Genomic DNA, 23,377 nt, shown 5'->3' with positions numbered 1-23,377 from the left:
ATGACGCAAACTAGGGTTGAAGAATCAGCTTTCCCATTAGCAAGACCCAGATGTGCAGCGAGTTTTATAAATAAGTATATATGGCTTGGTTAGGCAGTCCTTGCTCAGACAAATTCAGCTTTGCTTAGGGATGGGAGCACAGAGGGCATGACGGGGCCCCTTTTGGCTAGCGGACCAAGAATTATCATAGAGTTGGGTTACCTGAGCTTTTTTAAATGATGCAACTTGCCTTACAACAGCTTTAGATGTTCTAATTTCCAATGCTCCCTAATGGGGAACCTTATCTTTTCTGCCTTACTTTCCTTATGAAGAAAATCTTCTCTGCCACAGTAATCACCCCAAAATGCTGTAATATCATTCATGTGAGATGTTGCATTTTGGACACGTAGCAATTTTTATAAGGGTTTAGAAGCATCAAATTGCCATCCTTGTGCCTCCCCATTTCTCAATTTGCCTCTGACAATTGACAATCATACAGTGTTACCTTTCCCGGGGATAAGATTGATTCTGAAACTGCTGTTGTGTTGCCCAGCAGCATAGTTGCACTCTAGCACAAGTGCACATAGAGTGACAGAGGGACCCAAGAAAGGCCTAGTTCTCAACACTGAGCAGGAAGTCCGCCAGCACCCTGTATGCTGAAGCTGATTGAAAAACAGAATTTCCATCTGTCAAGGTTCCTTCCCCACTCTGAACTCTAGGGTACAGATGTGGGGACCTGCATGAAAACCTCCTAAGCTTATTTTTAACCAGCTTAGGTTAAAACTTCCCCAAGGAACAAACTATTTTACCTTTTGCCCTTGGACTTTCGCTACCACCACCAAACGTCTAACCGGTATTATTAGGAAAGAGTCCGTTTGGAAATGTCTTTCCCCCCAAAATCCTCCCAAACGTTACACCCCCCTTTCCTGGGGAAGGCTTGATTAAAAATCCTCACCAATTTGCATGGGTGACCACAGACCCAAACCCTTGGATCTTAAGAACAATGAAAAAGCATTTAGTTTCTTAAAAGAAGAATTTTAATGGAAGAAAAACTAAAAAGAATCACCTCTGTAAAATCAGGATGGTAAATACCTTACAGGGTAATTAGATTCAAAACACAGAGAATCCCTATAGGCAAAACCTTAAGTTACAAAAAGACACAAAAACAGGAATATCCATTCCATTCAGCACAGCTTATTTTTCTCAGCCATTTAAAGAAATCAGAATCTAACGAATATCTAGCTAGATTACTTACTAAATTCTAAGACTCCATTCCTGTTCTGTCCCCGGCAAAAGCAGCATACAGACAGACAGAGAGGCTTTGTTTCTCCCTCTCCCCAGCTTTTGAAAGTATCTTGTCTCCTTATTGGTCATTTTGGTCAGGTGCCAGCAAGGTTATCCTAGCTTCTTAACCCTTTACTGGTGAAAAGAAAAGAAGTACTAGTGGCATCTTATAAACTGGTGAAAGGGTTTTTCCTTTGGCCAGGAGGGATTTTAAAGGTGTTTACCCTTCCCTTTATAATTATGACACCATCCCATGAGATGTGCCAAGATTTGACATAGTCCTAAATTTAGTCAACAAGTCAATCTCAGAATTTGTGGTGAAATGAAATATTTCATTCTGCCCATATCAAAACATTTTGTTAAGGTTGAAATGTTTGGGGTTTTATGTTATAAATAATATAAAAGCCAAAACAATAAAGGTGAAATGAAACGTAGAGTTTTTTCATTGAAAATTTCAATAAAATTGATCTATTCCTAGAACACTTTGATTTTGTTAAAGCAGCATTTTCTGATGGAAAACTGTTCCACTGGACAGTTTTTTGACTAACTGTGCTGCCCATCCACTCCCTTACTGATATGCACACGATAAGAAATGGAGAGAGCGTAGGCTAGGCAGTAAATGGGTGTGTGAGCTGATGTAGCTTAATGCATGATCTTCCTTGTGATAAGGGGGTCCTTAACTATGCTCTCCCTCCTTGGAATAACCCCTGCTACTCGGATGGAGTAACTGGATGACTGTGCAACAAGACTCCCATTATTGCAGGATCACGTTTGCCTGGACTCCTGGATTTGCTTCTGCTATTGTTCTGTGCAGAATTTAGCCTGTAATGATTAGACTATCATTAGATTAGATTACTTTTTATATTGCATCACAGTGTTCATTTACATTTAAATATATTATTCCTAGTTTCTATTTAAAAGCAGAGAAAGGTCTAGAATTTATTGGAATCATTTTGTATCATCATTTTACCTACCCTACAAATATGTGTCTACTTATTTCTATGCTACTCCTCTCCCATTGAAGTAATCTGTAAGGCCACTACTACCTTCTCTAAATCCCACATCAATTGATTTTTCTGGTGATACCTATGAGAAAGTAGTGTTGAAAGTACGCAACTCTGAGGAATCTTGAGTTCGGTTTTGGTGTTGTATTTTGATGATATATCAGAGCTGCATACTTTCAACACTACTTTATAGAGCAGAATGCTGGGGAATTAGAAAGTCTGACATGTCCAAACTGTCTTCATTCCATACAACCTGCCTCAGAAAAATCCTCCGTATCTTTTGGCCCAGAACAATCTCAAACCAAGATCTATTGACACAGTGCAGCCAAAAGGATCTGAGCATCATCATTGCCAGGAAGCGTTGGAGAAGTATCGGTCATGTGCTTCAGATGGAAACTGATTCCATCACCAGAGTAGCAATAAGATGAACACCTGAAGGCAAGCAAAAATGAGGCTGCCCGAAAAGAACATGGTGAAGAGCTGTGGAAGCCATGCTGAAAAACCTGGGGCACAGCTGGGGAACCATTAAAAGACTTGCCAGAAACCGACAGGAGTGGAGGAGCTTTGTCACTGCCCTAAATGCCAGAGGCGTAATAGGAACATGATGATTGATGATGACCTATGAGAAATTACCCATCTAATATCAGCGAGGTACAGGGCAGTTGAGGATACTGATATGTAGTTTAAAAAATCATTGTATGTTTGTTCGTCTCCCCCACACTTTTTAAACTGGAAGTTCTTTGGCGAAGGATCTGTCGTCCTATGTAGGGAAAGTACGTAGCACACTGTGGATTTTAACACCATTATCATGAAGGGGGAAATTTTCAGAGACAAAGGGCTATTATGCACCCAACTCCTCTTGAAAGTTAATGGGTGCCTATTTCCCATTTATACCTCTGAAAATTTCTGCTAGCCACCCACAAAAGTTATATTGCCATTGTAGTGAAACATTAAATTGAAGACCGCTTCCAGTCTCTGTCCCTAGTTTTCTTACAAATAAAACAGGCCGTAAAAGGACCCATTTAAACACGAGACTTAAATTGGACTCTATGGTACAGTTCAGCAAAAACATGGACACATTTTAAAAGTTTCTAGAGTCTCACAATGAACCGGAATGTTTGGTTTCCTTCAGTAACTATTTTTTCTTCCCAGTGAGAGATTTTTTTTAATGATTTATATGCAATTTGAATAAAAATATGATTAAACAGTGGGTATATTTTATACCATTCTATTAAACAAGTTAACGAGACGGGGAAGGGTTGATATGTTTCTGCAAACAAGTCCTGAGGCAGAGATCAAAGTGAGCAAGGCACTCTGATACCATGGTGACTAGTGTGTTGTGAATAGCCAGACAAATAGGTAAACACAATTGCTATGCAATAACAGCATTTCAGTTGATCAGCTCCATTAAGGAAGGTATTTTATTTTTCCTGCTGTAAAGCACTCAAAGCACCTTGACAGAGGGCCACTGTATAAACCCATTATTTCGAACATACTGCCACACAGGTGATAATGATTCCCCAGTGATGTGCTGAGTGGTTCAGCTGTTTGCTTTCCTCCAAATTTAGGAACATCTGCCAGCTGCTGAGTATTTCCTCCTTCTCAGGCCCACCCACTGCCTGCTGTTTAAGTCCAGAGTACTGCATGCCTGTATTTGTATTTCTCTAAGGATCATATGCTGTCTCCAGGAGTGGGGATTTCATCTACCATAAATGATCATTTCAGGAAGAGTAAATACTTGCTGGGAAAATGACCTTGGTCATTGTGTGTGCCTCAAGTGGAAACATCCAGTTGCTTGAGACATCTTTATTGATTCAAAAGTTGGAAAAGCGCCCCAAGTTAGTAGACAAATTTAATTGGCCAAATACTTCCCTGGTGTAACTCCACTGTGTTACAGCAGGACTAGATAGGTCTAAAGATTTCCTTAACTCTTAATTATTTCTTCTATAGGAATGAATCAGTGTTCATCTGGTGTCTAATTGGCTAATCCAAAAGCTGGTGACATGTGAGTGAACATGTTATTGCTCTATGACATTTTAGATTTTTCCAGCTGAAGAAAAATTCCGCAGTAGAAGCAAGAGTGATGTCCATTCCTGAACACATTTTTCTAGACTTGGGATATGTCTACACTATGAAATTAGGTCGATTTTATAAATGTCAATTTTTAGAAATTGATTTTATACAGTTGATTGTGTATGTCCCCACTAAGCGCATTAAGTCGGCGGAGTACGTCCTCACTACCGTGGCTAGCATCGACTTTCGGAGCGTTGCACTGTGGGTAGCTATCCCACAGTTCCTGCAGTCTCCGCTGCCCATTGGAATTCTGGGTTAAGCTCCCAGTGCCTGATGGGGCAAAAACATTGTCGCAGGTGGTTTTGGGTACATGTTGTCAGTCGCCTCTCCCTCCATGAAAGCAACGGCAGACAATCGTTTCATGCCTTTTTTCATGGGTTACCCATGCAGACGCCATACCACGGCAAGCACAGAGCCCGCTAAGCTCACCGTCACTGCTGCTGTTGTGGACAAGTCTAGTGTGGGGGCTGCTGTGATCCAAGTAGCCAATGCGATCATTGATGTTCTGTTATCAAAGGTAGTGACTCTGGGAAATGTGTGCACCTTTTTAGATTTTAAGTGCATCATATTCCTGTCCTTTGTCGCTGGTGAAGAAGTCTTGCAGCCATACATTCCAATTCAGTCAGTGCTGTAACACCCTATAGCACTTCTGTGGTTGACACATGTAACAGCTCCAGGGCTTGCTCTTTTGCCTTGGCCAAGGTACCTTGTCCTACCAGGACCTCCAAACATTTGACACAGAAGCACCTACAGCAGCTGGCATTGCTACACAGCAGCAGCTCCTTGCCTTTGCAGCAGACAGTGCAGTAGGACTGGTACCCATCTTCGTTGTACATGTAGAAGAGCTCCAGGAATCGATCCCTGCAAGTCTGGCAAAGGCCCCCCTCAAACAGCGGGTGGAATGTGGCTAGGTTTTTTCTCCCACACAATAAACTGTCTTCAAGGCTCCTGTTGTTGTTTGTGACTTCGGAAACATTTGCTCTCTGCTCTGGTCCTCCTCCACCCGCTCCTTGCTGTTGTTGCAGAAGTTAGCTTTTAGCCGCTTGGCCAGGGGTTCTGGGAACGTCTTCCCTGCCCGGCTCCTAGCAACCTCCAGGGCCTGGTGTATGGCTCGTTGATAGGAGACTAGCTTATTAAACGTGTAGTGGTTGAAATGCTGCCTAAAAGCCATCAGATCCACCAGCTTGTCTGCTGAAACCTTGGAGTACTTCCCATCCCTGAATCATTGCACGCAGCGCATTCCGGAGATTGCCTGATGTTGGGACATGACTCTGTAGGAGACTATGATTGCAGGCCACCAGGAGAAGCCCTTGATCTTCCCCCACACAAGCTCCCCAATTCCAAAATCAACTATAGGCTGAGCAAGTGCAGAATGGTGGTAGAATGTGCTTTTGGACGTTTAAAAGCTTGCTGGTGCTGTTTGCTAACTAGGTCAGACCTCAGCGCAACCAACATTCCTATTGTTATTGCTGCTTGCTATGTGCTCCATATCATCTGTGAGAGTAAAGGGGTGACATTTATGGTGGGGTGGGAGGCTGAGGCAAATCGCCTGGTGTCCGATTTTGAGCAGCCAGACAGCAGGGCGATTACAAGAGCACAGCAAGGCGCGCTGCACATCAGAAAGGCTTTGAAAACCAGTTTCATGACTGGCCAGGCTTTGGTGTGACAGTTGTGTGTGTTCCTCCTTGATGCAAACCCGCCCGCCTTATTGATTTTAATTTCCTGTAAGCCAACCACCCTCCCCCCTTCAAAATAAAGTAACTATTGTTTTGAAACCATTCTTTCTTTATTAATTTTAAAAAAAAAGAAAGAGAAAACTGACAAGGTAGCTTGGGTGGGGTGGGGAGGAGGGAAGGACAAGGCCACATTGCTTACTGTAGCCACACTAAAAATCAAAGTCTTTGAATGACAGCCTTCTGGGGTGGAGTGGCTGGGTGCCCAGAGCCTTCCCCCTCCCATCCCCCCACCACATTCTTGGGCGTCTGGGTGAGGAGGCTATGGAACATGGGGAAGAAGGTAGGTGGTTATACAGTGGATGCAGCGGGGGTCTGTGCTCTTGTTGGCTTTCCTGCAGCTCCAACAGATGCTGCATCATGTCCATTTGCTCCTCCATTAGCCTCAGCATTGCGTCCTGCCTCCGCTCTTAGCGCTCACTGAATTCTTTCCTGGCCTCTGCCACTGAATGCCTCCATGCATTAAGCTGTGCCCTATCAGTGCGGGAGGACTGCATGAGCTCGGAAAACATGTCATCGTGAGTGCTTTTTCTCACCTTCTAATCTGCGATAACCTCAGGGATGGAGATGAATAGGGGGAGCGTAGAAACATTCTATGATTCTGGGTGGACTGCATGGTCACCTCTGCTGCTGAGTTTGCCATGCTGACCAAACAGGAAATGAAATTCAAAAGTTCCCAGGGCTTTTCCTGTGTACCTGGCTAGTGCATTGAAGTGCTGTCCAGAACGGTCACATTGGAGCAGTCTGGGATAGCTCCCGGAGGCCAATACTGTCGATTTGTGTCCACACTACCCCAAATTTGACCCAGAAAAGTTGATTTTAGTGCTACTCTCCTCGTCGGGGAGGAGTACAGAAGTCAATTTTAAGAGCCCTTTAGGTTGACGGAACGGGATTGGTTGTGTGGATGCAGTCATTTTTAAATTGACCTAATGCGGCTAAATTTGACCTAACCCCGTAGTGTAGACCAGGCCTTTGTGTCCAGTTTTTTTTTTTTGTTTTTTTTTAGTACCCAAGTGTTTCTGAAAAATGACAACTTCCCATCTCTACATACATACATAACATATAAATTTTCAGCTTTGCTTACATGTTATATTGTCACAAAGAAGATTCAACTGAAAAAATAGACATCTTTCTCTTGAACAGCTGGTATAGGTTTATTTTCCATTTATATAAAAAGCGCCCTGTATCTATGGGAAACTTTCAGTCAGGTGTTTGCTATTTGCAGATTTGAGCATTGGCAAGTACTGTATGCACATCATTAAATACACTGGCATGTTTCCACCACCACAAGAGATAAATTAAGTAGAGGATAAATTTAAACTTGGCACAGAGCTGTTTACCAATTTTCAAAAGCAGATTAAAGTTTCCGGCAAGGGGATTAACAATAACAGGGTGGCAGCTGGAAGAAATCAAGATTCCATTTTATCACATGCAGCAGCTCCTACATTCTGTTACTACTCTTCATGCAGACCTTAACAGGAGGTACACCCAGTCTTGGGCTTGGCCAAAGGGTAAATGTGACATAGAAGAGTTCATAGATACTTGCATTGCAATTAATTAGAAAATAGGGATATTGTACATTGGAATCTTAGAAGAATTATGCCTTCTAAAAGGACCATTCCAAAAAATATTTTCTGGTATACTTTACTGTTAAATGTACTGTTTTCTGGTATACATACTTTTAAATAAATACTGCTTATATTTTCAAACCTGAGTGCCTAGCTTCTAAATCCATGTGTAGGCTCCTAAATAGTTTTTCATTGTAGCTCTTTTCCCCTAGTAAAAAGGATAATTGATTTTCAATATCTGCTGCCTAAACATGCTGAGAGACTGCAAGCAATAAAACAAATGTGGTTACACTGAAACGTAGAAACTGGAGCTGGGGAATGTGTTAAACCAGGGATCAGCAACCTTTGGCACGTGGCCCGTCAGGGAAATCTGCTGGCGGGCCAGGCCGGTTTGTTTACCTGCAGCGTCTGCAGGTTCGGCCAATTGCAGCTCCCACTGGCCACGGTTCACCATTCCAAGCCAACAGGGGCTGTGGGAAGCGACGAGGGCTGAGGGATGCGCTGGCCGCCGCTTTCTGAAGCCCCCATTGGCCTGAAATGGCGAACGGTGGCCAGTGGGAGCTGTGATCGGCCGAACCTGTGGATGCTGCAGGTAAGCAAACTGTCCTGGCCTGCCAGCGGATTTCCCTGATGGCCTGTGTGCCAAAGATTGCCAATCCCTGTGTTTAAACCATCTAAACTAGGGGGGAGAATTCCCTTAGTATATTCCTAAATACTTTACCCAGTCTAGTTTGAAAATGCGATTACACATTAGTCACTGTTCCACAGGCTCAGAGATCTCACTGCTAGGGAATTTCCCCCTGATGTTGAGATTACATTTTCCTTTGTACACTTTCATCCCCTTAATAGGTATCTTCTCTTGGACTGTCCTAACCCACTGATTGTGAATGAGTTTCATATTAACAACAAGGAGTCCGGTGGCACCTTAAAGACTAACAGATTTATTTTGGCATAAGCTTTAATGGGAAAAAAACATATTGTAGATCACACATTGTTAGCCATTTTTTGGGGGGGAGTTGCCTGCTTCCAACCCCAATGTCACACTTTCCCAGTGGCAACTAGTGTGATTTGTTACATGAAAAAGCCAAATGGAGAAAAATACTATTAATCAGATGTAGTACTTATTGAAAGATGGCAAATTTCATAGAATTATTTGTTGGTTGATTTTTGTTCTTGTTGAGTCTTAGAGCAGCTCTATAAAACAACATTATAAACAGTTACTGGATTACCTTATCTCTCCAAATACAGCTCCTGCTCTCAGGGTAACCAGGACTTTTGTGCCATCTGGGCCTCCAAGCACTTGAACTTCTCCCTGCTTGATGATGTACATCTCTCTGCCAATCTCTCCCTGAAGCAGAAACATCACACTTTGAGTAGAATAGTCTGACAAATGCCTCTTAACAGACCCTGTTTGTCATATGCATGTTTCCCACCATTATGGGGAATAAGACCTAGATTGTGATACCTTTACTCACAATGAGTAACACCTGACTCCACAGGCAGTCTCATTGATTTTGAAGGGACTAGTTGTGTAAGGCATTATGATCCTGGGTGTTGGATAAACCTTGCTGAAGCTGGTGGGTGTATAACTCCTTACCCTTCAGTCTGGATAAATGTAAGACAAGGAAGCACCAGACACAGCCATGAATGTACTGATAACATGACTCTAAGAAAAAGCTGAGAGCATGGTTTTGGGCTTAGTGCTGGCTAGAAAGGGCTTGGAACTGTGAGCAAGTAAAATGTCTCCTGCTGTTTGACTCCTCCTGTGTTCAGCGAAACAGGACTTTGGGTAATATTGTTTGTAAATAAACAGGATTCATTAAGGAAATACTTGATTCCATCATCAATTTCTCCTCCTAATGGAAACAACCCACGAGATCCTTGTATAACTGCTCAGGTCAAAAGGGGTAACAGCATGTGTATCACAGCCTAGTCATGAGTGGATGAAGTAGATAATTATCACGGTGTTTTAGTTAGCACTAACATGAACTAATTCTGAAGGGATCTGATCTGACTTGATATATTAACGTTAATGTATCTAAGAAGAGCCATACACTGTGCATTTAAAAGTACTTCAGCATTTTAAATTTTTTTCTAATGATCATTTCCATAATTTAAAAGGAAAATCAAGAATAATTAACCAATCAAAGCTTCTGCTGTCTCTTGCATATTTACCAGTGAATTTGAGCCTTTGCTAGCTGTTTAATTAGCATCCAAAATGAAGTAGATTTTACCTGGATACAAAGGATGGAGAGATTGTATTTATGACAAATTCTAGCCATACTGAAGTCACCTAGTGGGCTAAAGTGTAGCATGATAGAAAAATATAGGACACTCACATGTTTTATATGTTCAAAGGGCTTTACACACATTAACTTAACAATCCTCACACAACATCCCTTGAAGCGAGGTGAATGATTATCATTCCTATTTTACAGCTGGGAAACAGAGGAAGAGAAGTGAAGTGATTTCAGTAAAGCCACACACCAGCAGTCAGTGGTAGAGCCAGGACTGAAATTTTCAGGGTTTGATTCCCATTCCTCCAGCGCACATTGCCATTAGAGCGAATAGAGCAGTGGTGGGTCAGTGTTTCTGTATTTGCAACTCTTATCTACCCAACTATGTCCTTTCTTTACAATTCTATATTCAGTTCCAATTACAGCTGCAGCTTTGAATTAATGTGTCATTACTGGCCATGATATATTTTATTAGAGCAACACAAAAGCCTTGCTCTTTTAGTAAGCCATTTACTAAACATCATGCTTGTGTAAAGCAATATATGTATTTCTAGGGCTTAGTTGCTGGGGAAGACCACCTGAATCTAATTGCAGGATCAAGGCTTTAATCTATTATTATTTTATTTGTACTACAGTAGTGCCTAGAAACGTTAGCCATTGATCAGGACCCCATTGTGCAGACACAGGGCAAAAAGGCAGTCCCTGCCCCAAAGAGCCTACAATCTAAGTAAAGCAATATATGTAAACTTGAACAGATAAGATTAACCAATTTATTTGAGCATAAGCTTTCGTGAGCTACAGCTCACTTCATCGGATGCATACTGTGGAAAGTACAGAAGATCTTTTTATACACACAAACCATGAAAAAATGGGTGTTTACCACTACAAAAGGTTTTCTTTCCCCCCACGCCCCACTCTCCTGCTGGTAATAGCTTATCTAAAGTGATCACTCTCCTTACAATGTGTATGATAATCAAGTTGGGCCATTTCCAGCACAAATCCAGGGTTTCTCCCCCCCCCCCCACACACAAACCCACTCTCCTGTTGGTAATAGCTTGTAAACACCCATTCTTTCATGGTTTGTGTGTATAAAAAGATCTTCTGTATTTTCCACAGTATGCATCCGATGAAGTGAACTTTAGCTCATAAAAGCTTATGCTCAAATAAATTGGTTAGCCTCTAAGGTGCCACAAGTACTCCTTTTCTTTTTGCGAATACAGACTAACACAGCTGTTACTCTGAAACAGATGAGATTGTATCCCTTTCCACCCACCCGACCACCTTACATTACTTCGTGTCTGAGGTCCCAGTCCTGCAGTGAGCACCACATGGGCAGGCCTACTGATCTGAGCCTTCAAAACTTATACATAAGGTTAAGATTTTATTATGGTTATTTTTAGTAAAAGTCACGGACAAGCTGCAGGCAATAAACAAAAATTCATGGAAGCCTGGACCTATCCGTGACTTTTACTAAAAAGAACGGAGGGCTGTGGGGGCGGGGGGAAGGAATGACACCTGAATCCCCAGGGCGGGGACTGACAGCCCCGCCACCATGGGGGGCACAGCCCCGGCTCCAGATCCTGCCAAAGTTGCAGGGCAGGGGCACATAGCCACGACTCCAGCCCCAGCCATAGCCACAGAAGGGAAGGCAGGGAGCACACAGTCCTGACTCTGGCCCTGGCTAAAGTTATGGGGGGGAAAGAGGACACAGAGCCCCTGCCAGCCCCCGCTGAAGCTGCGGGTCAGGAGCGCACAGTCCCCGTTCTTGCTGCTGCTGCGAGGGGGGCTCACACAGCCCCAGCTCTGGACAAAACTGCGGGTTGGGGATGCACAGCCGCAGCTCTGCTCCCACTGCTGACAGCTGAAGCCAAAGTCACAGAGGTCCAGTAAAGTCACGGAATCCCTGACCTCTGTGACAAAGTCGTATCCTTACTTATTACTCTCTGGGGGAATTCTGTTCCAACAAATTAAAAATTCTGCAGAATTCTTCATATTTTATTTATCATAATAATGCAATATAATCACACCAGGGTCATGTATTTTGTTAATTTATTGTCCTGCATTTTTTAAAAATGGGTAAGTAAAATAGATCCTGAGCTGTAATCTAACCCCCCTGTGCCTCTCTGGCACAGGAAAAAAGCGAGAAAGCACATAGATCTTCCCAGATGAGGATTCCCTGTCACTTACAATAAGGCTCCTTTACACCACTCTGGCAATGTAAAGGAGCCTTCAAACTTTTACACATTTTTTAGGCTCCTGGGGGAATTGACTAAGAATGGGAACAATTCACTGACAATGGGAACATTAGCAGCCTGCCTGCTTACTTGTTACATTTCTGTTCTGCCTCAGTGACAGAGACTGCCTCACACAGCCCTACCCCTCCAAGCTGGGGACGCCCCAATAGCATGTGAGAGAGACAGAGTGAGTATCTCTCGCTGGTTCGCACACAGACATGTGCCCAGCCCTGCCCCTTTAAGGTCTCTCCACAGACGCATGCACACCCAGCCTTCCCCCCTCCCTGCCCCCGCCCCGTGGTGATCTGCATCTGCCAGCTGCTCCAGGGAAGGGGTGCATGTTCCACACACATTTCTTTGCTCCCCCATTTTTCTGCAAGGCAGCAAAGAATTCTGTGGATGGTAGGAGCACAGAATACCCCCAGGAGTAATTTATGCACATATTTAACTGTGTGCACCATGAGTAGTCCCACTGAATCAATGGGACTGCACACAATGCAGAGAGTTAATCATGACTGTACATCTTTGCAGCATCCAGAACTTAAATTGTAAGCTCTCTGGGGCAAGGACTTTGTCTTCCTATGGGTTTGTACAGCACCTAGAACAATGGGGCCTGACTGTAACTGGAGTTTCAGAGCACTACTGCCATATAAGTACTAAATAATGACAACTGGTAACACACATGCAATGTTTAATTTGAACACTTGCAACATCTCAGATGAAGATCTGTAGTCTGTTTATGTCTGCATACACGCAGAAGTTTTGAACTTCTAACTTCTGCAACACACTGTATCCATTTTAAATATTCAAACTTAATGATGTGTGTCAGTAGATAACTTGTATTTATACAAAGCAGTTTCCTAGGCTACCAACATTTTATGTTTGATAATATAAGTAATAAAGTCCATATTGTCTTGTTCCAGCTTGAAACCTGAGAGCACACTATTATTATTACTCCGTATATCATAATTATTTTTATTACATGTAATTCACCTAGGATTAATTTTGTTTAAAGTATACTCTTGACCTACAGATGAACTCTTGTGCTAGTATGTTCATTATTTTTACATTTGAAAAACAAATAGTCAAGCTCACCTTTTTGCAGACGAAGTCACCAGGTAAATACACAATGGATTTCAGTCTCAGCAGCATGTCATAAATCATTTGAGTATCACACCCCTGTTAAAAATAATTAGAATTTTGCTATACTTGTGCAGTACTTGAAATGATTACCAGGAGGTTTATACTGGGAAGCAAGAGATAGCAATACAGGAGTGTGTTAAGCTAATGCTTCAGGTACTGAGTGTGGATTTAAAGCATCAAAAAGGTCAATTTCTGGAGGGTAGAGAGAATGTCGGTGGAACTATTTGGGTACCTTTAAGGCCCTTATCGTGGTATTATCTGAGTGCCTCAACCTCTATCTTCTCTTGTGTTTTGAAAGAATAGTCTTTCTAACTGTGAGATGTCTGTGTATTGTGACAGGGTCGGGCCAGATGGCTATAGGAGAGTAATAGAAGGCAGATATATTAGCCCCAGGCTAAGTAGGTCCCTTTTCCCTGGGTAAGGTAACAGGGAAGGTTCCAGAACAATCAGGAACCTTCTGGAGACTATTAAGACAGGCTGATTAGGGCACCTGCAGCCAATCAAGAAGCTGCTAGATTCAATTAAGACAGGTTAATTAGGGCACCTGGGTTTTAAAAAGGAGCTCACTTCAGTTTGTGGTGTGCGTGTGAGGAGCTGGGAGCAAGAGGCACTAGGAGCTGAGAGCGAGAACGCGGACTGTTGGAGGACTGAGGTGTACAAGCATTATCAGACACCAGGAGGAAGGTCCTATGGTGAGGATAAAGAAGGTGTTGGGAGGAGGCCATGGGGAAGTAGCCCAAGGAGTTGTAGCTGTCGCACAGCTGTTCCAGGAGGCACTCTAGACAGCTGCATTCCACAGGGCCCTGGGCTGGAACCCAGAGTAGAGGGTGCGCCCGGGTTCCCCCCAAATCTTCCCAACTCCTAATCAGACACAGGAGGAGTCGACCTGGACTGTGGGTTCAGAAAAACACCCAAGCTGAGGGCTGCCATGAAACTCCAAGGCGAGCAAATCTGCCAATAAGCACAAGACCCACCAAGGTAGAGTAGGAACTTTGTCACAGTATGTATGTGACTCTTGTGCTGGTCTAATTAAATGCGTTCAATACTATGGTTAAAGCTGTGGGCCCGAGTCTCTGGTGTATAATTGCTCAGGTGGTATAAAAAGGTAATCTGGCCACAAATTCACAGCAGCAAATTCCACAGTCAGGCTGTGCACTCTGCTCCAACCTAGCATAAGGGGCAAGTTAGAGTTCCACTACTCTGTGCCAATCCTCCACTGTGTTGGGTCCATTAAGGATCTACCTCAGGGGTGCAGCTGCCTGGCAGCAGCTCTAAGTGGTGTCAGGGCTGGCCTGGAGACTCGTGGTGCTGTAATTAGCTGCTGGACACCTCTCCCATCTCATGCACCAAGGAAAGCACAGGGGCAGGAGAGAATCTAGCCCTCTGTGTATTGCATGGTCATGGCTTCTGGGACAAAAACATTTTATAAAAAGGCACGTTATGTGTCATCTTTATGAGGCTGCCACAAAGCAAGACTACCAACTTATTTATATTACTCCTAGGGAATTCGGTGCCAAAAATATAAAAATTCTGCGCACAATATTTTCAAATTCAGAAAAATTCTGCATATTTTGTTTGTCAAAATAACACAATATAATCACACCAGTTTCAATTATTTTTGGTCATATATCAAAATACCTGTCAGCAAATATGTCTGTAATAATACAGACAACAAAAAAGATTCAGAAATGTTTTTTTGACAAATAGATTCCTTACTAGGCATATTGATACAGAACTCTGAGTAATAATTAATTTAAACCACAATACAAAACCATATTTCCCATGCACCCCAGAAGCAGTGCAAATGTTATTGTTCCTGCTACAATCTCATCCTTCTGCCCCCTTGGCTTACTTGTACCCCCAAATTGACATGCAAACTACATCACCATTTGCCACCTCTGAATCTGGCCCATAATGTCAATGTAACTGCACTAAAATAACAACACAGTATCACTCAAACGTTTTTGGCTTCTGCTTTGGATGAAGAGACAGGCACTTGGCTCAATCCAACCATGAGCTTCCATTCACTTGGCAACCTCTTGACCTTATTTTGACTTTAATATAACTAATGAAAAGACGGTCCTAAATACTGCAACATGTGCAAAACTAGATTTTATAGCTCACAAGAACAACACGTTGCTCCTTTCTCCTTTAAAACTACTTGCTTTGAATAAGTCAACTTTATTGACAATGGCAAAGTTCACATCAATTGCAATGGCTAACTGCATTTTGGCTGGCATCTGCTCCAGTAATTCTGATTCATCTGCAAGAGAGAAAAAAAAAAGACCCCAAAATTCCTAATTACAAAGTGGAAATGCAAAGGAAGAAGGAAAAGGAGCAGCAGCAAGGGAATTTAAAAAAAAATAAAAATGAACCTTTCCCTTGTACAGAAGAATAGCCTAACTGAGTTAAATCTAACATACATGAGATCTAACAGAGGAATATTCTTTCAGACTAACAAATTGTGCAATATATTAAACCAATTCTTCAGAACTCTAACTAGAACATATTACAGATGGATAAACAAGAGAAAACCCCTTGATTATTTTTAGACTCCAGATATTTTATATATAGAAAAGAGAATTCCAAAACTCTAGCTATTGTATTACAACAGGTGTTCATCCTGGGTGTAACTTAATTTCCAAATATTCAAGGTAGTCTTGGAACTGCATATGAAGACTACGATAAATGAAGACTTGCTGTGCTGCTAGAAGTTCAGGTTAGTGATCCGTCTTTAGACACTACACTTTTACTGCATGAAAGTACAATATGTAATTGTACAAAACAATTAGGAAACACTTAAATCCACTGACTCCAGTACAGGTTTTTCTCTAAATAATAAGTGTGTTTCTGAAGGCCCTACAAAACAGCACATTGGGTTGGCTTTTTTGATGCTTGTTAACTGGTGTGTGTCTCTCTCACCCCCCCCTAGACCATTCAGAAGAGATCAAATGAGATCCATGTATTCCTTGGATCTAAACAGAACATTTCTGCTGTGAGTCAGTGTATGAGCAGATATGGTATAGTTTGAGAGTCCTCTTACCCAGCATTCCTTGAGAGTCCCATGTGTATTCGTACCAGCTTCGAACACGATTCTGAACTACTTTTGGAATTGTATAGGTGTTCATGTAAGAGACGGTGTTATCCATGCTGGCACGGTAGTAATTCTGTCCTGCTGTTGCTGCTCCAATTACATCCCGCATCTGCAAATATCAGTTATTACTACAAACACATTTCAGTGGTAACAGTCTCAGTTTTTAAGTGATCAGTCATTTTCCAAGCACAAACACTTTGCTTTGTTAATATATGTTAGTGGTAATGAATGGATTTAAACTAAGTTGCATTAAATAGTTGTTTTCACCTGTTTTTTATTTTAGAGGGACATTGACAACTTGTTAGTCTCTAAGGTGTCACAAGTACTCCTTTTCTTTATGTTAGAAGTAGTTTCACATACCATAGCTACCCCTGAATGCCCCTGCCAGTGTTTGTGATTTTTATATTTTTCTATTTTAAACTTACTTTTCTGTCTCAAGTTTCAGAGTTAGAGTGAAAAATACAGTCTAATGCATAAATTAAACAAAGTGTAAATGTTCCAGTTATAGGAAACCTGTGCTATTTGTAGGTAAAATATTTTCAGATGGAAGCATGATTTCTAATTTGAAGGTGTTCCTTTAAAATTCAATAATTAAGCCCCACTTTGTTTGGCATGCAATGGCAAATCAGAACTCAAGTTAAAAATGTGTTAACACCAGTTGATGCCACTAGACATAAGAGTTTGTCAGTGTTTCCCGAGTTAAATATTTTTTGATCAGGCATAAAATCAACTTTGTGCTGAACATTGATCTTGAAGGTCTTAGCACAAGAGCACAGTTTAACATTTCTACAAAAAAAAGTCACATCACTTTTTAAAAATTTAAATGCATTAATGTTTGAAAAACCCTATTCTCTAGGTACAGTTACATTTCTGATAGAATGTTCAAATATCATTGTGATGACCAATTACTAATATGATTGTGGGCTAAATTCTGCTGTCACGCTGGTCGAGGTCTGGAGGAACTCTACTTAGCTCAATAGGAATTACTCTGGATTTACACCAATGTAACAAAGAAGAACTTTTCAAGTAACTTTAAACCTCTTTGAAAATACAGACGTTATCCACTGACTGGATATCCATGTATCTTTTCGCTTATCTATATTTAGGCCTTGATCCTTCAATTGACTCTGCACTGGTGGAGTGGTCCATTTGCACAGAGTCAATTGCAGGAGTCATTTGCTGGACTTTAATAAGGGACCTAGATTAGATGAAAAAAATATTAGACTTGCAAACTAGATACCCAATGATTTGGCTGTTTATCCAGAATTTCTTCAAGTTTATCTAATCATCAGGGTAGATTTCTTATATGAAGAGGTGCACTGCTGATACTTCCAGTGTTTGCTGGATGCATTGCAAATACTGCAGGCATAGTCTATTTCATGATGTTTTAGTATTTCTTTTTCCACTCCTTGTGTTACCAGGAAGTTAGAGGTTTACACCCTGTTATTTACTTGAGACTTACACACTTCTTTTACTTGATTTGCTGAACTTTTTCAAATCTTGTGGTCAATAGAAATACAATTAAATGCAACAGTTCTGGTGTTTGCCTTTTCATTTGAACTCCCTATCATACAGGGATTTCTGCAGGAGTCCAGTAGGACTCACTGCCACATGTAGGAACTATAACTGTTGTTCTTCTGCAGCCAGGAAAGTTCTTTTCAAACCTTTGGATCTGAAATGTAACTCCAATATATTGGAAAAAAACTTTTGTTGCTGCCTATTTGGAAATTTTGCAGCTTTTTTTTTCAAAACTGGATGCAGATGAATTGAAAATAAGAACACTGATTTAATCTTAACCACAGGTTAACATGTGCCAAATTTGTAACTGTAACATATGGCAGACAGTAAATCCCCCGTTACACGACGTTCTTAGGACTTCAACGGGTAGTGATCAACGGCTTCTCAATGGGTAGTGATCAACAGCTCAATGTCTAGTTGGCAACCGGTATTAAGTGGAATACCCCAGGGGTCTATCCTGGGACTGGTTTTGTTCAACATCTTCCTTAATGATCTGGATGATGGGATGGATTGCACTCTCAGGAAGTTTGTGGATGACACTATGCTGGGGGGGAGAGGTAGATATGCTGGAGGATAGGATAGGGTCCAGAGTGACCCAGACAAATTGAAGGATTGGGCTAAAAGAAATCTGATGAGGTTCAACAAGGACAAGTGCAGAGTCCTGCACTTAGGACAGAAGAATCCCATGCACTGCTACAGGCTGGGGACCAACTGGCTAAGCGGCAATTCTGAAGAAAAGGACCTGGGGATTACAGTGGACTAGAAGCTGGATATGAGTCAACAGTGTGCCCTTGTTGCCAAGAAGGCTAACGGCATATTGGGCTGCATTAGTAGGAGCATTGCCAGCAGATGGAGGGAAGTGATTATTCCCCTCTATTCAGCACTGGTGAGGCCACATCTGGAGTATTGCATTCAGTTTTGGGCCCCCCACTACAGAAAGGGGATGTGGACAAATTGGACAGAGTGCAGAGGAGGGCAACAAAAATGATTAGGGGCTGGGGCATATGACTTACAAGGAGAGGCTGAGAGAACTGGGCTTATTTAGTCTGCAGAAGAGAAGAGTGAGGGTGGATTTGATAGCAGCCTTCAACTATCTGAATGGGGGTTCCAAAGAGGATGGAGCTAGGCTGTTCTCAGTGGTGGCAGATGACCGAACAAGGAGCAATGGTCTCAAGTTGCAGTGGGGGAGGTTTACGTTGGATATTAGGAAAGATTATTTCACTAGGAAGGTGGTGAAGCACTGGATTGGGTTAACTGGGGAGGTAGTGGAATCTCAATCCTTAGAGGTTTTTAAGGCCCCGGCTGGGATGATTTAGTTGGGGGTGGTCCTGCTTTGAGCAGGGGGTTGGACTAGATGATCTCCTGAGGTCTCTTCTAACCCTAATCTTCTATGATTCTGTGAAAGCTTTGAAAAATCAGGGGAACACTAAATAACCCGCAGATACATCAGTATTCAGTGCAGTGTTGTACCATTCATGTTTTTAAGAACGATAACACTTAATGCAATGAGGGCTGCTCAGAGGGCAAGGAGGATAGGGAAAGGGGCAGTTTGCCCAGGGGTCCCTATTTCAGAGGACTCCCAAACCTGACTGACATTGTGACCTGGCACATGGGGTCACAACATCACTCATGGAAATTTGGCAGCTGGGCTAAACCTGAGAAGCGCTGCAAGCCTATCCATCAGGTTGCAATGCCAGGAGTGGGGAACTAGGCCTAGCCCCATGAGACAGGAGCTGCAAACTGTGTGCTGTGTGGTCTTGCTTTCCAATCCACCTCCCCCACTTCCCTGGGGCCTCCCTTCAGTGGTTATATTTAGGAAGGGTGGGAGCAATCAGTTCCAGATTTTGCCATAGGCCCCCCAAACCCTCTGTGCATCCTTGATTGCAATTAACAGCAAGTGCAATTCATTAACATCTAAAGATAAATCCAAAATCTGATATTAAAATTATAGTGTAGCAGTGCTGGGTGACCCAACAAAGGTTACTCTCCCAGGCTCAGAATGGACCAAGGCATTTCAAGTAAGCCAGTTGCATAAATTCATGAGCTGTGCTGCTGTAATCTGAGCCATATGGGCAGGCCTCCCTGTAGAGTTCCACCAGACAGGTCCAACTGCAGAATTGAAGCTATGGCCTTGAAAATTGGGGTCTACTGTAACTTACGAAGGGCTCTACTTGGAACTACAACCATAGATAAATACATCTGTCAGAAAAATATATACAGTGGAGACTCAAAAGAGTCCTTGAGCTTTTTTGATCTTCTGCTTCAAAGTTTTCTGTATTATGTATATGAAAGAGGCCATAAAGAGTACGTTGTCTTTACATGGCAGTAATTTACACAACTGTAAATCTAGCGATTAATTCATTTGTTTACCTGACCAATTAAGCTGGAGAACACAAAGACACCCAGGAAAAAATTCAGGAGTTGAAAGATTATCTCAAAGAGGGTTTGCGGTTCCGCAAGGCCACCAATGGTAATTAAAGTGCGCACTGCCCAGTAGTAACACCTCAGATACCTGGGGATACAGACAGCATACATTGTATTGACTTCAGTGGGACTAGTTACATATTTAAAGTTATGCATGTGCTTTGCTGTCTTGAGTCCGGGGGCTCAGCACCTTCCAGAAACAAACCCTGTGACGCCTTTCATCTTATAAGCTCTCTAAGGCTTCACAAATGATTGCCCAGTCCTGCAAACCTTTAATAATGGGAGCAGACCCAATAAAGCCCCAAATTAGATGCATACAGAAAATACAGCAGCTACTTACCAGTGCCCAGTAACTCTATATGACAGTTTAGGACAATAGCTACTTGAAACTGTCAGGGAGGATTTTAGATAGGCAGAATGCAGTTATCCTTGATGTAAATACCATGGTGATAAGGGCACAATTAAAACCTTGCGAAATAGACTGAGGTCAGGTCTACACTAGCAGCACTTTGCATGTATAACTACACTGGTAAACTATATTGGCAAAGTGCTCCTAGTGTGGATGCAGCTTATACCAGCAAAACTGCACTTCTGCTGGCCCAGTTTATTTCAGCTTTCCTCCCTCTGTGTGAAATAAGTTATACCAGCGTCACATTCCGGTGTGCAATCCAGACCAGTGGGGAGCTGTGTCACCAACTGCCCTGCAACCTTGGGCCTCTCGCAAAGAGCCAGTATGCAAGTCAGACCCTGAAGGTCTGTGTATTGCTGTAGCCTTCCAGCGCACTCCAGTCACACGCTGGCTTCCACCAGCCTCGGTTACCACTTGCAGGGTGGCCCCAACACACTCCCAGTCCTGAATTTTCCCCAAAACATATGTTCTGCACTGTCCAGCCCTCTCCTGGGCAGTTCTGATATTAAAGGCCCATTGCCCCTGTCAGGGGTCAATATTCAACAGTTTGCTTTTTCAACTGGAGTACCCAAACAGTTCAGTTTAAACACAGCACTGGATTAGTTTTGATTAAAAAATAAAACAAGTTTATATAACTACAAAGAGAGATTTTAAGTAAGTACAAGGTATTAAAGTCAGAAATGGTTAAAGGTGAACTGAAGATAAAACGGTTTCTAGTAGCTACAACTTGACTTGGTTCAAGCTAAAATCCTTTCCACACGTTCTCTGCAACGTTGCTGAGCAAATTCTCAGGTCAGCTGTGCCACCAAAGTCAAAGGGCTGGTTCCTTTGTCTTCTTAGGTAAGAGAGGGAGCGAAACAAAGAAATGGGGGAGTTTTTGCCCCTCACTTTTATAGTTCTATCTCCCTTTGAAATTCATTTTCCTGAGATTACCCCTCGATAAAGTTCCTTCCCTCTGTGAGGATGGAGACAAGGAGTCTTGTGGTAAAAGAAGTTCCATGTTGTCATTTGCTAAAATGCAGCACAATCTGTTCCTGCCCACCTTTGTTGCCAAAGAATGGCCACTTGACCAGTAATTGCCAATCAACTTTGATGACACCTGGCTAGAGGCGTCAGCTTGTCTTTTGTCTTTGAAAAACAGGTTTAGCCCTCACCAGACTTGTCTGGTAAACACATTTCAGTCATAATTTCAGTTCATGTTCAAATCGTTATATATAATGTGGCTACACACATTTCACCATGATATTATAGACCCCTGAGTTGTTAGTTCTCAAATGATACCTCCCAAGGTATATTTTGGACAAAGATTATTACAATAATGTGTAGGGTGTGAATACAGGAGTGCGTTCTGTCACAACCAGCAAAAGGGCAGTTTTGCTAGTATAACTGTGTCTATGTGAGTGGCTTTTTGCCACCACAGCTATGTCAGTGATAAATTGCATCTCATCAAAGCCTGGCTGACATAGCTATGTCAGCAAAAGTCTGAAGTATAGACCTGGCCTGAGATTAGAAATTAGCTAAAACACCAGTGCTAGCTCCCTCACTTTTGCCAAAAGTGCACTGGGATCTTTAAGAATCACAGCAGAACATTAACACTGTTTTAAATTACATTTGAAAGATGGCACTGGAAATAGCACTACATCATCCTAATACTAAAATGGGATTAATTAGTTTTTTAAACCAGTTCATCATTTTAGTGAAAGTGATAGTGTTCTTTGCTTTTATGAGCTATGGTATTTTAAAAAAGGTAATTGAGTCTTTAAAAATACTTTTCATCCTTAGTAAAATAACTAATTAATATTTATAATGGAGCATTCTGAATGTCTTGATCATCAAATTTTAGCTCCTTTTTAGATTATTAGAGTTGTTCATTTTCCCTAACTGTACAATAAACTTCAATTTTACATATCATTGCATTTTACAGACTTTTTCTTTTAAATTTATTAACATTTTATTAGATGTAGAAAGAAACTTAATAGGAAGTACAAATAACTTGAGGTCTCAATCCTGAAAATAGATGCTCCAGTGCATATCCTTTCTGTCTGCCTTGAGTCCTGAAACCCGCTGACCTGTCTGCAGGATTGGGGTCTAAATTTTAATTTACTCTTATCACATATAACCTTACATATGGGGTAATGCCATTAATACACTGTATAGATGATCGTGCAATTTGAGACCTATGAAGTGGCAGTTTTGTATAAATTCTGTGACAGCTGAATGAAACGCTACTTCCAACAGGCAATTCCCTGTTTTAAACCACTTTATATACCTAAAGTTTTCAGTATGCTTTTATTTGACCTTTTAGTTAAAGGTCAACCTGTGATAAACAATTGATTTTTTTGCTGATCCCTTGGGTGGTCACGTTAAGCTGGCTTCACTATAATGAGATTTAGTAATGATCACTTTTACCACCATTATCCACTTGCAGACTTTAACAGTTAGAATTGTCATTTTTCATTAACAATTCTGACACTGAAAATGCACTGCAGATCTGCTAACACTTGAAACTAATCCCGTCCCTTGTCCGACCCCCCCAGTACTGTAAAGTTATAACATGGATATCTAGATTAAACCCCTATATGGTTCACAGAGTTCCACAGATCCAGCATCCTTCCAGCAAAGTCTACGTAACCCACATCGAGCGGCACTGAGACCATTCAGAGAGAGAGGAAATGAG

The 23,377-nt window shown here is 41.9% G+C and overlaps 1 protein-coding gene across 1 annotated transcript in view; it reads right to left on the bottom strand.

Annotated features, from left to right (window-relative positions):
• The window catches only part of CNGB3 (cyclic nucleotide gated channel subunit beta 3), a 140,586-nt gene that overhangs the window by 10,300 nt on the left and 106,909 nt on the right, over positions 1–23,377 (bottom strand). Inside the window, exons 10-14 of the mRNA XM_073329320.1 lie at positions 20,238–20,379; positions 16,299–16,458; positions 15,421–15,518; positions 13,208–13,291; positions 8,871–8,989 (exon numbers count right to left, since the gene is read on the bottom strand). Of these exons, the coding sequence (XP_073185421.1) occupies positions 8,871–8,989; positions 13,208–13,291; positions 15,421–15,518; positions 16,299–16,458; positions 20,238–20,379 (603 nt within the window). The remainder of the gene's footprint in view (positions 1–8,870; positions 8,990–13,207; positions 13,292–15,420; positions 15,519–16,298; positions 16,459–20,237; positions 20,380–23,377) is intronic.

The sequence above is a fragment of the Lepidochelys kempii genome, chromosome 2 (genome assembly GCF_965140265.1).
Source record: "Lepidochelys kempii isolate rLepKem1 chromosome 2, rLepKem1.hap2, whole genome shotgun sequence".
Lineage (NCBI taxonomy): Eukaryota > Metazoa > Chordata > Testudines > Cheloniidae > Lepidochelys > Lepidochelys kempii.
The sequence above is the reverse complement of the archived record's forward strand: the minus strand, read 5'-3'. Positions and strand labels throughout refer to the sequence as shown.